Source organism: Lissotriton vulgaris, unplaced genomic scaffold, assembly GCF_964263255.1.
Source record: "Lissotriton vulgaris unplaced genomic scaffold, aLisVul1.2 SCAFFOLD_1187, whole genome shotgun sequence".
In the NCBI taxonomy this organism is placed as follows: Eukaryota; Metazoa; Chordata; class Amphibia; order Caudata; family Salamandridae; genus Lissotriton; species Lissotriton vulgaris.
This window is the reverse complement of record NW_028253979.1, coordinates 171,177-186,279: the sequence shown is the minus strand read 5'-3', so window position 1 is coordinate 186,279 and position 15,103 is coordinate 171,177. Positions and strand designations below refer to the sequence as shown.

The 15,103-nt window shown below is 42.9% G+C and overlaps 1 protein-coding gene across 1 annotated transcript in view; it reads left to right on the top strand.

The window, feature by feature from the left end:
* The window catches only part of LOC147660703 (inter-alpha-trypsin inhibitor heavy chain H3-like), a 234,398-nt gene that overhangs the window by 213,508 nt on the left and 5,787 nt on the right, over positions 1 to 15,103 (top strand). The window contains exon 13 of the mRNA XM_086951524.1: positions 3,703 to 3,842. Coding sequence (XP_086807650.1) covers positions 3,703 to 3,842 — 140 coding nt within the window. The remainder of the gene's footprint in view (positions 1 to 3,702; positions 3,843 to 15,103) is intronic.

Sequence of the window (15,103 nt, the reverse complement as noted above, 5' to 3'; positions counted from 1 at the left end):
GACCCTGGGAGGTGGTGATCCCCAGGGCTGGGGTTCCAGAACGGATCCCCGCATTTAGGTAAAGTGTGCCCTGGGGAGGTGGTGGTCCCCGGGGCAGAGTGGGGGGCTCGATCCCCCACACTATATTTAAAAAAATAGCCTGGGGAGGTGGCGTTCCCCGGGGCTGTGGGGGGGGGGGCACGTGCCCCCGGCCCATATTATTTAAGCCCCGGGGAGGTGGTGGTCCCCGGGGCGGTGTCGGGGAGCTCAAGCTCCCCCATACTTTCATTTTTTTTTAAATACAGCCATAAAAGCACAAAATAATACAAAATAGCAATGAAAGTGAACACCAAGCAAAAAATAAATACTAATACATTTTATATTATAAAAGAACTGGGCAGCCTGTAATAACATCTGTAAACAGTTTAATTAAAGTGCTATGTGCTTAATCAAGGCACATTAAATGCTTGGAACTTACTACTGCCCTAAATGTTCATTGTCAGGCATATATTTCAGAAAAAGAAATGACTGCGTGTAATTTACCATGTCTGTAGGTTTGGTGAATGATAATAAAAACATTTTAGCTAGCTAAAAACAGGATAAAAAGAGTAAGACAGCAGGTCATAAAATTCCAGCCATATAGCATTTTTTACATAGTCAGGGAGTTTTAAGCACACTACTCACCCGTGAGGGTCTCAAGGTGCTGGGGGGGAGCAGCTGCGATCAGTCGAAGAGCGAGGTCTTGAGGGTTCTCTTGAAGATGTTTAGGGTGGGGCTGCGTCTGATGTCGATCGGGAGCTCGTTCCAGGTCTTGGCCACGATGTAGAAGGTTTTCCACCTGTTCTTGTTCTGCAGATGCTCGGGGGTTCGGCTAGGGTGACGTCGGCGGATCCGAGGTTCTGCTTGGGTACATGGAAGGAGAGTCTGTCATTGAGATACTGGGGTCCGGTGTTATGGAGGCATGTGTAGGTGTGGGTAAGTATCTTGAAAGTTACTCTCTTCTCAACGCGGCGCCAGTGGAGGTTATGCAGGTGTTGGGTTATGGGTTTGTGTCGTGGAAAGCTGAGGATGAGTCTAGCTGCGGTGTTCATGTAACTTTCATGGCTCTGGAAAAAAGGAAGTTGTCCACCCACGACTGTGTGTTAACCTTCTGGGTGTCCCTGAACTTTACCCTGTACTTTTCTGGGGTCAGACCAACATTTTTGACTAATCATTCCCTCATGTGTGGGTATGACCTTGCCACATCCCCCTGTAGTGTTGAGAGCCTACCCTTCCCAGTTACTGGGAAAAGTTCCCACAAGAGTGAACCCAAATACTTGGAGTGGGCCCCTCTCATCTCAAGGCAGTCGGCCATTTGCGAATGCGTACATGGAAACTATTCACTTGAGAAGTTTGGGAACAATCCCATATCCCCTGGACATCTCGGAATCATCATTGTCCCTGCCACCATTTCATCTCTCTTATTCCCTTGTCTACTTCTTCAACTTCCTCTTTTCTAGAGCCATGAAAGCTATTCGAGCCTACAGTTGTGATGAAGCTCCCCTCCCTCCCCTAACTGGAATCATGTATCTAGTTCTGGGAGCGATGGAGGAGCTATCATCAGCATCCTTCGCCTGGAGGTCATTGGAGGAGTCACCCTACACTTCATTCTCTGGATATGTCTGTGCCCAGGCCTTAAGGGATCTAACCAACTATGCCTTCCTAATCTGATTGTGAGCAGGTATCCCGCTAGAACGTACACTGAACCCTAAGGTGAGCCACAGTATCCATTGTTTTAGGTCACATACACTTTACAAAGCAGTAATAGATAACATTTTGAAAAATCTAAAATATGGATTAAAAACCAGTTTAGTCAAAGATTTAAAAATCTAAACTTTTGTTCTAAGTCAATTTAGAGGATTTTTACAGATCTTAAATTAATTTACTGTATGGTGTAATTTAAACACAAGTATGTATCCTCACCCCTGACCACCAAATGTTAGAAAGTGGATTATTAGTAGTGATGAGTAGTGACTTGCCACTAGAAATAAGGCCACAAATAAAATTAAAGGGTCAATCAAGGTCTCAATAAACGATTCCCTTGCTCAACCCTTGGTAGCTGGCAATGAGCAGGCCGGCATAACTTTGGAGACCGGTGTGTAAAACATTTTAAAACACCAATGCATTAAATAAGTAAGAACAACACACAACACAAATATAACTCATATTTATAAAAATAGGTTATGTTTTTATGAACAAATAGACATCAAATTGACAAAAATCCAATGTAAGTAATCCAATATGTATTTTTAAAGAACTTTCTAGTGCTTCAAAACCTACATCGCCAAATGAGGACATTTGGTTACACTTCACTGGGACAAAGCCAAAGTTTGAGGCTGACAGCCATGAAACCCTGGTAGGATACACTAAGCAGAAGACCTGAGTAGAAATTTCACCTTTGAGGTCTATCGTTTTTCTGGCACGTTTCCTCTCAACGTTGAGCAAGGCTCATCTTTAGGCAGGATTCATGTTGATGTTGTTGGCTTGGTTTTCTACAAGGCCCCAGTCAAAAACTGGAAGTCTGGAGCTTTCAGTGGGACAAACCTAAAGTGCAGACAGTGTCCAGCGGCGTAATGAAAGTTGAGGGGGCTCCCTGCCTCGCACATGGAGGGTCCCCGCTCCATATTTAACCTGGAGGTATTGTGCCTGAGTACTGTGCTGATTAGGCCCCTGCAGCTAAGGGGCCCCAACGCACCACGGGGACTCCGGGGGCCTGTGTTACGCCCCTGACCGGGTCGCAGTTCTGCATTCAGCAGCACACATAGAAAGAGGGAAAAGCATTTTAGGATTATCTCAGCTGTCCCTTCCTGCACAAAACCAATCCTGCTTACAACACAGGCACCCTTGTACAATGGTGCAAGGGTGCCTGTTTTGGTGCTAGGCTGCCAAAACAGCGCCAATGCAGGGGGAAAGGACAGGTATGTGCTGTATTGGATAAATACGCCTCATTCCTACCCTCTCCATGTGATGCAGTGCATTCCAGCAAGGTAACTTGCTGCACTGTCCTGTGGCAAACATTTCGCAAATGTGACCTAAAATGTTCGGTGTTTTTCCAGCACATATTTCAGGAAAGATTTTACCTATGTTATGTTATGTTATGTTACTGGGTGTTTTGTAGAGCGCTCAGCTGCTCAAAGAGCGTCCCGGCGCTATAGATCCTCTTCACAAACTACCAGCAACCAACAAGACAGCCAAACGGTACTAGAAATCCAAGGAACAACTTACAGAACAAAGAGATACGTTTTAAGTCCTTTTTTAAAGGCGGACAAATTAGGGCACGTTCGCAGCATCAGGGGCAGAGTGTTCCAAAGATGGGGGGCAAGGTAGCTAAAAGAGCGACCTCCACAGCGAACACGTCTCACTACCTATCATAATTTAGGTGCTTAAACAGTGCACTATTTTCATGATAATCATAGCCTTTATCTTGATTTGGACGAATAACACTTATTTGTGGTGCTTAGCATTGAGAATCACCTGCCCGGGTATTTTCTTTTTCAAATAGCTCTTATCACATCCATTGCACTGGTCAGTTAATTTTACAAATTCACAATGATTATTTCAGCAGACGTTCGATGTGCTTATAACAAACCTTAACTTTATTTATTAGACCTATAACAACATTTTTGTGACTTCAGAGTGTCTATCTCACTACCTTTTAAATAGTTTCCTTTGCTTTCTTTACAGGCTAACACTTCCATGGCATTTCCTGAAAAAATAAATATTGCAGAACGAGAGGAAGCACAAAAACAGCAAGAATACATTTTTGGAGACTTCACTGAGAGATTGTGGGCCTATCTTACTATCCAGCAGCTCCTGGAAAAAAAGTAAATTACCGTATAGCCAAATATTTCTTATGATTAGCTTTTTTAACTTTTTTGAAACAGAGATATATGAACTTGGCATCTATTTTAATCAAGAATACTTCAGAAAAACAAAGGGAAATGCATGTCCTTATTTAAGAAAAATAAACAGTGATTAACGATATCCTTGAGGAATATAGTACGTTACAACGTGTGCTACTACCACGTGTGGCATTACATCGCAAGTTGTTTCAACGACTTGCCCTAGTTGGCGCACTGGACTTTGGAATAGTATAATTACTATTCCTACTCCAGTTAGCGAAACAGCAGGGAAGGTGTTGGAATTAAAATCCAACACATTCCCTAGGACTCAATAGTAGACTTATGCAATCAGAAAATAAGAGTTTCTTTGCAGGCCATGTTGGAGACTGGTAGAGGGTTGTTCTTGACTGTGCCTGACTCTAACATTGATGGCACAGTTGATAGACTTTGCCACCGTCCTCAAGCCCTACATGTCCACATCTCACTTCTGTGCTAGAACTCTTATTCACTGCACTGCCAACTTCTCCATTGCATTATATCCATTAAAGAAGGCGCAAATTGCAACTCTCTCTGATTGCCTAGCTATCAGGGATATTAGCCTGAAAGGGGCAGTGGACCACCATCCCTGTGAATGTATTCCCGAATTGATTTTTAAAGTAGCCCAAGTTTCTTAAAGAAAACAAAAGAAAATTGGCAGTGGTTCCCAGGACTACACCTGACTATCCCTGAAGCTACCACCATGATTCATAAAGGGGAAGGAGTCCAAGGGGGACCCTTTCAAGTTTGCAAATCAGTTACCACCCCAACATAGAAATCAGAAATTTTACAATACCTTGAGACTAAAATTACGGTCACGACCCATTGATACATTAGATACCAATTCAGAATTTAGAAGGGATGACCATGGCACACCCCTTCCAAATTGCAAATCGTTACCATTTTCTAGGCTCTTGGATTTTGAGGAATGGAAGGTTTTTGACTATTAAAACATTTGTACTTCTGCCTCCAGATGCCTATTTAGACTAATGTGCATGAGTCATAAATTCCCTACACCTTGACACTTTTACTCTGTGTAGGAAAGCGGGTTAATAGTTAAAAGGGTGGAAGCCCCATTCAATTAATGAACTCAATCTTTGTAAGGGTAAGCTAAAAAAAGAAAAATAGCTGTGCTTAACCTTCTGTTAGCTTGCGACAAAAGCAGTCCGGCTTAACTTAAAGGCAATGTGTAAAGTAGTTATGCAGCACTCAAACAGTAATAATGGGAAAACACAACACAAGAAAAATTCCAAACCTATTTAGGAAAATAGAGTCAATTTAATAAATGAAAATACACTATAAATAGCACCCAGAAGTACAACCAACCACTGGAGGTTATCTGGTTGTTCTGGACTGGGTCAAAGTCTCAAGCTCAGGCTGCCCATGATGAAGCAGATATCAGATGAAGAGACCAGGTTTGTCCCACTGTAGAGTTTACCTTCTCAAGCCCAAGTCCATGCGAGGAGCTGAATGTAGAGTTTTGCTTTGGTGTGGGACGCAGCGAGATCCATGTCTGAATGTTATACGGTTCCCACTAAAGAAAGTAGGACTGCGTATTAGGATAACACAACTTCAGACTGTAGGGACTGAGTCCATCCATATCATCAGGAAATGTTGGCCCAATTCTTAGCAAGCTCGGAGTGCTTCACCCAAACCCCTTAACTTCCTGGGGTGGTAGATAATTTTGACAACCACAAACATGACACTCTGATCCCCAAGGGAATTATGGAAACAGATCTTACCCCTTTCATTGTTTTCTTATGCATACCAATGGTAAACACAAGAGAGATATAAATAAAGGTTTTAGTACATTTATTGAAACAATTGTAGAGTTGCATAGAGAGAATGAACTGCAATTATTAAGCAGATAAAACAAAGCAATGTAACCCGCATGATGACCATGGTGACAAGAATAAACAATCTAACCATGACAGTCTGATTACTGTGTATTTTATCCTATCACTACCCCTACTCTGAGAGCATAGTGGGTGTACCCTCTGCTCAATCTCTTAGGTTAGCCTGAACTCCACTTAGATAACAGGGAATCAGCTTGAATTGTAACTGCAAATCCATCTCTGCAGGATGGAAGATCAGGGTCAGCAGACCTGCGTTTCAAACACAGGATTCGTTCCAGGACATTCAGGACCAGAGTGCGCCTCTGACCCGTAAAAGGGCAGTTCACTGTTTAGATAATAAAAATCACTGTATTAGAGGTACAACTCTGATACAATGATGTGTCTAAATGTTAGAAGCTGTCTCCAAATGCGTAACGCAAGGTCTAGGATAACTTGTTCTGTGTTCCTAGCTTTGAGCGGAGTGTACTGGTTACACAGCGAGGAATACTTTCTAAAAACACATGTACAGCGTATTCTCAGAAAAATATTGTACAAGCGAAACGTGTAAACATAACATTAGTAAAACACTGTCTACTAAAACGTGCACAATATAAAACTAAAATGAAGACCCAAAGTGGGTCCAAGATGGCCTCACGGTAGGCACAAGGAGAAGGTCGGGAGTCACGGATGGTCGATGTGGCGGAGTGAACAGCCGGTCATCACTGTAGCTTCCAACTGGTGGTCAAAACGTACTGCCACAGCTGATGTGGCCTGTTGTGGCTGACAGAAATATCACTGGTAGCTGGTGGTTCATTTTGGCAGGCATTCCAGGTATTGTGTTTTTTGGCATGAAAAATCGGCTTCACCGTGGCAAGGAGCACAAAAACTCAGTATTTTACCTGGAGTTCAGGAGAAGTACATTATGGTACAATCCAAGGGTCCAGGACTTGGTGGGGGGGCACCTCTTGTAGATCTGGACTTACTTCAGCAAAGGGTTACCCCAGGCGGAAAGCATTGTCAGGTAGGTCCAGTTGGTGCTGATTAGGTGGGCATTTGCAGGGAGCTTTTTGAAAGCTTGTTGTGCTTGTGTAGCTCAAACAGGAGGCCAGCCAACAGACCCTTGGCATCACTACAGGCTTTGCATGGGAGAAATACCTGGCCTACTCCCAAAATAATTTTAGGTCAGTTATTCCCCTGGGTTTGGCTCCGAACTGTCATGGGAGACCAAAGCAAAGGCAGGTCTATTGTCAGGTTCCTTTGTTTGTACTGCAGGCAGGGTCCTTTGAAGTGTAATCAAGTACTTCTCCTCCCCAGCCATTCTATCAGGAAGGCCACTCCCTTGATACCCAGGTCTCTTTTGTTCCCAAGTCTGTTAGGAATATATAAAACACCTCAGGAGAGGCATTCACAGACACGTGAATGTGACCCTGGACACTGGCAGAAAGACACATATGGTTTAGGCCGAAGAATTCAAACTTACTACAAAAGTGGCATTTTCAATATAGTAACTTACAATCTGACATTACCATTAAAGAGGATTTTAAATTACAATTCAGGTGAGTGCAAGAAAAATTCCTCTATCAGCCCCAAACTGTAGTTACGATGTAATAAGTGTAATACAGTAAGCCAGTGTTATTCCACAGGAAAGATAGCATTACAACAGTGAAATACAACTTCAGGGGTTTTTCACAGCCACAACATGTAAAACTTAAGTACACAATTCCTACTTTTTAAATACCATTCACATGCTCTTTGAGGCTTCAGGTCATACCTCAGGGGGAATTATAACTCCTAAAATGGAAGGTGTAGGTCTGGCAAAATATTTATTTTGTCAGGTCGAAAATGTGGTTTAAAACTGCACTACTGTCTGCAGTGTTTTACAGTGCCACTTTACTGGGAGACGGTAGACAGTCAAAATATCGAGTTGTAAATATCGACTTACCATAATATCGAGTCTGTAATATCGAAGGAGCATAATATCGAAGGCAAGAATATCGTAGGACAGAATATCGACCCAAGGTAAGTAATATCGAAATACTTAATATCGATGTAAGTAATATCGAAGTTAGTAATATCGATAGCATATATATCGATGTTAATAATTTCGATGACACTAATATCGATATTTGTATTATTTTATAGTTTTTTATTATGTATGTGTTATATGTTTAATTTAAGTATTTAAAATAATTACTATTATATGTGTATACATTTTCTATAATAATATAGAAATTTATAAGTAAATTTGATGTTTTAGTACCGGAGCGGGTTGTGGGTTTATAGGGGAATAGGGTGGGAAGTAATTTAATTATGGTAAGTTGATTAATAATTAGTAGGATTAATTAATTAATTATAATTATTTGCTAATTAATATTGATTAATTGGGAAATAATTAATTGATTAATTGATATATATTTTCTGTAGCGGGATGTGGGTTTATAGGGGAATAGGGTGGGGAGTAATTTAATAATAATTAATTAATTAATATATGTTTTTAAATATTTATAAGTAATTAATTGGCAAATAAATAATATTAATTAGTTAATTAATTAATATAATTTGGTACATATTTTAAATTAGTAATTAATTGGTAATTAAATAATATTAGTTAGTTAATTACATTATTAGAGTAATTTATTTATATATAATTTTTAGTTACTGTTAATTAATTAATTGGGGAAAAATGATAATAATTATTAAATTATATTAATTACAGCTTATGTGCTAATATATTTACTTTATTGTTATTGTTAATTAATTATTAATTGCTAATTAAATAATATTATTTAACTTTGGGTTAAGGAGTATTTTTAGGGTTCAGGGTCATTTTTGGGTTTTTGGGTAAAGGGGTATTTTGAGTGTTTAGGGGCAGTTTTCAGTTTTTGGGTAAAGGGGTGTTTTTAGGGTTCAGGGTTAGTTTTCAGTTTTTGGGTAAAGGGGTATTTTTAGGGTTCAGGGTCAGTTTTCAGTTCATGGGTAAAGGGGTATTTTTAGTGTTCAGGGTCAGTTTTCAGTTCATGGGTAAAGGGGTATTTTTAGGGTTCAGGGTCAGTTTTCAGTTTTTGGGTAAAGGGGTATTTTTAGGGTTCAGGGTCAGTTTTCAGTTTTTGGGTAAAGGGGTATTTTTAGTGTTCAGGGTCAGTTTTCAGTTCATGGGTAAAGGGGTATTTTTAGGGTTCAGGGTCAGTTTTCAGTTTTTGGGTAAAGGGGTATTTTTAGGGTTCAGGGTCAGTTTTCAGTTCATGGGTAAAGGGGTATTTTTAGGGTTCAGGGTCAGTTTTCAGTTCATGGGTAAAGGGGTATTTTTAGGGTTCAGGGTCAGTTTTCAGTTCATGGGTAAAGGGGTATTTTTAGGGTTCAGGGTCAGTTTTCAGTTCATGGGTAAAGGGGTATTTTTAGGGTTCAGGGTCAGTTTTCAGTTCATGGGTAAAGGGGTATTTTTAGGGTTCAGGGTCAGTTTTCAGTTCATGGGTAAAGGGGTATTTTTAGGGTTCAGGGTCAGTTTTCAGTTCATGGGTAAAGGGGTATTTTTAGGGTTCAGGGTCAGTTTTCAGTTCATGGGTAAAGGGGTATTTTTAGGGGTCAGGGTCAGTTTTCAGTTCATGGGTAAAGGGGTATTTTTAGGGTTCAGGGTCAGTTTTCAGTTCATGGGTAAAGGGGTATTTTTAGGGTTCAGGGTCAGTTTTCAGTTCTTGGGTAAAGGGGTATTTTTAGGGTTCAGGGTCAGTTTTCAGTTCTTGGGTAAAGGGGTATTTTTAGGGTTCAGGGTCAGTTTTCAGTTCTTGGGTAAAGGGGTATTTTTAGGGTTCAGGGTCAGTTTTCAGTTTTTGGGTAAAGGGGTATTTTTAGTAAATTAATTATTAATACTTATTGTTTAGTACATATATATTATATCTTTACTGTATATATTTTTATTGATTAATTTTAAACATTATTAGATACTTTTAAATATGTTTATTTTATTTATTAGTGTTATATACTTACTTTTACATTTATATATTAAAAAAAAAATCGATATTTTTAACATCGATATTTTTTACAACGATATTATTTTTTCGATATTTTTGTACTTACCATGTTGTAGATAGGATGTCGATATTTTTGCCCTCGATATTGTTGACTCGATATTCTTGTAGGTCGATATTTTTGTAGTCGATATTCTGTCATAGATCCGTGGGAGACACAATGAGTGCTGCAGCCTTCTCGTAGCATTTAATGTAGAGTCCCTGGGTACAGGTAGTACCATGTACTAGGGACTTGAAAATAAATTAAATGTGCCAATTGTGTGTATGCAAATGTTACCATGTTTAAGGAAGAGAGCACAAGCACTTTACCACAGGTTAACAAGGATAAAGTGCACAGGGCCATAATGCCAACAATAATTAGATCAGCAAGAATCGACAAGTGAAGGCAAAAGGAAAGTCTAGGCAAATACTAAACCAAGAATGACAGGTCTAACAAACATCACCATAGCGGAAAATGGGGAGTTCACATCACTAAGACAGAAAAACCTAGAAAGACTACCGGCTTTGGTGTGGTCAATTCCAGGCCGACGTTTCATTGAAACATTCATTTCCAGTAGAAAGTTAGACCATCACAACAGTTTGTTTGTTGATTGTCATCCCTCATCAGCATCAGACGCCTGAGGGCTCCGTTGTCTCCCTGAACCAAAAGGTTTGGTCTCCTAATCTTCAATGCCAAAACCACTGCATCTGACGTCTGATTTTTCGCTGAGAGGACATGTAAACCTTAAATACACATGTCCTACATTTTGAATATAATGCACCCATCCCTATGAGCCTTTATGGCTTACCTTAGGGGTGATGTATAAATAATGAAAAGGAAGGTGTAGGCCTGGCAAAATGTTTATTTTGCTAGGTCGAAAAAGCAGACATGTTTTACATACTTTATTAGGTAGCAAAATGAGAGATGCACCCCACTAGTAGCTTTTAGTTTACAGGTATAGGGAGTACCATTTACTAGTAACCTATATATAAATTAAATGTGCCAGTTGTGTGAATGCCAATTATACCTGGTTTCTTGGAGAAAGCACAAGCACTTTACCACTGGTTACCAGGAGTAACGTGCATAGAGCCCTAGTGCCAATAAAAACAAGCTCAGCAAAAATGGGGAAGTTAAGGCACTGGGGGAATTACACGCCAAGGATGTAATGTATAACACTCTGCAACTTAAGCCTAAAACCATATGAATTTCCATTTCTCCTAGATAGTACTAAAATATCATACTCGCACGACTAATCTGTACTCATTTCCCACTCACCTCCATCTCAACAAAACACAAATGGCTTATGATTAGGACATTTCTCAACATAAATAAGTTCCATTCTTTACCATGCCTTTTCAGTAATCTCTGTGCACTCAGTCACCATCACTTCTGATACCAGGAACATACACCCTCTATTACCGACTCTAGTGCACTGCTGCCACCAGAACAAACACACTCTCAGAACACTGGCATCTACATTGATGCCAAGCTCCCTTACCTAAAGCACATATATACAATAATGTATAAATCTAAAACAATTTTAATAAGATAAAAGCACAAACAGAGTCATGGAAAGATGGCGCTGAGAGGTGAAATTTGAAGTCAGCTCTCATGAAAGCCAATCCTATTCAAGCTATCAATTTCAGCATGTAATAGAGGCTAGCCAAAATATTGGGCATGCAACAACTCTTGGCACTCCATAAAACAGGTACTAACTTTATCTGAAATATTTATACCATGAAGCCATCTGGGAAAGTCAAATAATGCAAAACATAATTTATGATGTATGATAAAATTGCAAAAGAGCAATGTAGCCTTGATAATCTACTGATAAAAGAAACGGGCCCATACATGGCGGATCATCATGAAACTGAGTTTTACAGCCTCTTATAAACATAGCAGGATGGGGGCTATTCTACTTTTACTGAAAAAGCTTACTACCTTAATCTGGTAAGGTAGCTTAAATAAAGATGCATTCAAGTGTCTCTATCTAGTCAAGTCAAGTCAAGTCAATAAATTTGTATAGCGCGCTACATACCCAGAGGGTCTCAAGGCGCTTCGAAAAAGGGAGGGGAATTATATGTCAAATATCCACGTTTTAAGTTGCTTTCTGAATGCTAGGTGGTTCTGAGTAAGGCGAAGATGAGTGAGAAGTGAGTTCCAGGTTTTAGCTGCCAGGTAGGAGAAGGATCTACCTCCCATGGTGGTTTTGTTGATGCGAGGTACAGTGGCAAGGGCTTGGTTGGAGGATCGTAGCTGGCGGGAGGGGGTGTAGAAGGACAGTCGTGTGTTGAGGCATTCGGGTCCGATTTCGTAGAGTGCTTTGTGTGCGTGGGTTAGGAGCCGGAAAGTAATCCTCTTATTGACGGGGAGCCAGTGGAGGTTTTTCAGGTGGCCAGAGATGTGTTCTTTACGCGGTATGTCTAATATGAGCCTGGCTGAAGCGTTCTGGATGCGTTGGAGTTTTTTCTGGATTTTTGCGGTGGTACCGGCGTAGAGGGTGTTTCCGTAGTCCAGTCGGCTCGTGACCAGAGCGTGAGTGACTGTTTTTCTAGTTTCGGTGGGGATCCATCGAAATGTTTTCTTGAGCATGCGAAGAATGTTGAAGCAAGATGAAGAAACAGCGTTGACTTGTCTGTTCATCGAGAGTGAGGAGTCTAGGATGACGCCCAGGTTGCGTGCGTGGTCCGTCGGGATAGGTGCTTTTCCAAGGGCCTCTGGCCACCAAGAGTCATCCCAGGCGGAGGGGGAGGTGCCTAGGATGAGGACTTCTGTTTTGTCTGAGTTCAGTTTTAGACGGCTGTACTTCATCCATTCGGCTACTTCTTTCATTCCTTCATGCAGGTTGGTTTTGGCCGTGTTCGGGTCTTTGGTGAGTGATAGGATCAGTTGAGTGTCGTCGGCGTAGGAGATGATGTTGAGGTTGTGTTGGCGTGCGATGGCCGCGAGGGGGCTCATGTATACGTTGAAGAGGGTGGGGCTGAGTGAGGACCCTTGGGGTACGCCGCAGATGACTTCAGTGGCCTCTGACTTGAATGGTGGGAGGCGGACTCTCTGGGTTCTTCCGGTGAAGAACGAGGTGATCCATTCTAGTGCTTTTCCATGGATTTCGACGTTTCTGAGGCGTTGTAAAAGGGTGCTATGACAGACTGTGTCGAAGGCTGCGGAGAGGTCGAGGAGGATGAGGGCGACTGTGTCTCCATTATCCAGTAGAGTTCGAATGTCGTCTGTTGCTGCGATGAGGGCGGTTTCCGTGCTGTGCTTGGCTCGGAAGCCGGATTGTGAGGAGTCGAGGGATTTGTTGGTTTCGAGGAAGGCGGCGAGCTGGTTGTTTACCGCTTTCTCGATGACTTTGGCCGGGAATGGAAGGAGTGAGATAGGGCGGTAGTTTTTTAGTTCGGTGGGGTCAGCTGTGGGTTTCTTCAGGAGGGCGCTGAGTTCGGCATGTTTCCAGCTTTCCGGGAAGGTTGCGGAGTTGAGGGAGCAGTTGATGACGTCTCGGAGGTGCGGTGCTATGATGGAGTCTGCTTTGTTAAAGATGTGGTGAGGGCATGGGTCTGTGGGGGATCCTGAGTGGATAGAGTTCATCAGACGGATGGTGTCCTCAGTGGAGATTGGCTTCCAGTCATTGAGGATGTTCAGGGGGGGTGGAGGTCCTGCAGGGGGTTGGGTGGGTTGGTTTTCGGGTCGGTTGTCGAAGCTGTTGTGGATGTCTGCAATTTTGTTGTGGAAGAATGAGGCTAGGGAGTCGCAGAGGGCTTGAGAGGGGGTGATGTCGTTGGAGTTGGCCGAGGGATTGGTAAATTCCTTGACAATGTTGAATAATTCCTTGCTGTTGTGGGCGTTGTTATCTAGTCGGTCCTTGAAAGCGGCTCTCTTGGCAGTCCGGATCAGTTGGTGGTGTATGCGGGTGGCGTTTTTGAAGGGGTCCTTGGTGCTGGTGGTTGGGTCTTTTTTCCAGGCCTTCTCAAGGGAGCGGCAGAGTTTCTTGGATTTCTTAAGATCATTGTTGAAGCAGGAGGCCTTCTTGCTGCCTAGTTTGATTTGTCATTTTTTCAGTGGTGCTAAGATGTCGGCGGTGTTGGATAACCATTGGGTGAGGTTAGTGGCTGCTTGGTCTGGGTTTGAGGAGTGGGCTGGGGGGTTTTGAAGAAGCGATGAGGAGATCTGGTCGATGGTGATTTTGTTCCAGTTTCTTTGCAGAGTGGGTTGGGGGTGGTTGTTGGAAGTGGGCTTGTTGTAGGTGAAGTGAACGCAGCTGTGGTCAGTCCAGAGGAGATCTGTGGTGTGGCTGAAGGAGACATGTTTGCTGGAGGTGAAGATAGGGTCGAGTGTGTGACCTGCGATGTGGGTGGAGGTGGTGACAAGTTGTTTAAGTCCGAGGTTGGCGAGGTTGTCCAAAAGGGTGGTGGTGTTGCGGTCGTTGTTCTTTTCAAGGTGAAAGTTGAGGTCTCCCAAAAGGATGTAATCCTCAGAGGGGAGCGCGTGTGGAGTGATGAAGTCCGTGATGTCTTCACTAAACTGTGCGCGGGGTCCTGGTGGTCTGTAAAGGAGGGTGCCTCTGAGTGTGGTTTTGGGGTCGATGTGGATCTGGAAGTGAAGGTGTTCATAGTTGGCGAGATTGACGTCCGAGCTGGTAGAGATGCGGATGGATTTCTTGTGGACGATAGCGATACCTCCTCCTGTGTGGCCGGTACGGTCCTTGCGAATGATCTTATAGCCTTCCGGGATGGCAATGGTGATGTCTGGGGCTGAAGAGACATTCATCCATGTTTCTGTTAGGAAGGCGACGTCCGGAGAGATGGTGTCTAGTAGATTCCAGAGGTCAATGGCGTGCCTGTGGACCGAGCGGGTGTTGAGCAGGATGCAATTTAGGTGGTTGGGGTCGGATATCTGTTGTGTGATCGTAGATGAGGAGTTGTTCTTTGAGCCGTCGAACTTGCAGGAGTTGCAAGAGAAGGGTCCATGGGTGTGTCCAGGAGCGGCTTGGACGCAGTTGGGGGAACGGCCGGGGTTAAGGGCTAGGAGGGTGGTGGCAGTGTAAGTAATGCGGGTGGGGTGGGCATTACGAGGACCAGGGGGTCTGGCGCTGGGCGCGGTCCAGGCGCGGACTGGCGTAGACGGGCTTACCTTTGGCGCACCTTCGGCGCGTCCGTAGCGCTTGGACGCTGCGCGTGGGACCATCTGACATTAATGGACAGTGGAGGGGGCGGAGCGTGGGAGGGGCAGCAGGGAGGCGGTAGTGTGGCTGAGGGGCGGGTCAGGGGAGAACAACAACAACAAAATGGAGGGTCCGAGGGAAGGCAGGCAGGGGTATCACATACAATAAAAATACAGCGAGTTAACAATAAGCGCAATCTGAACACA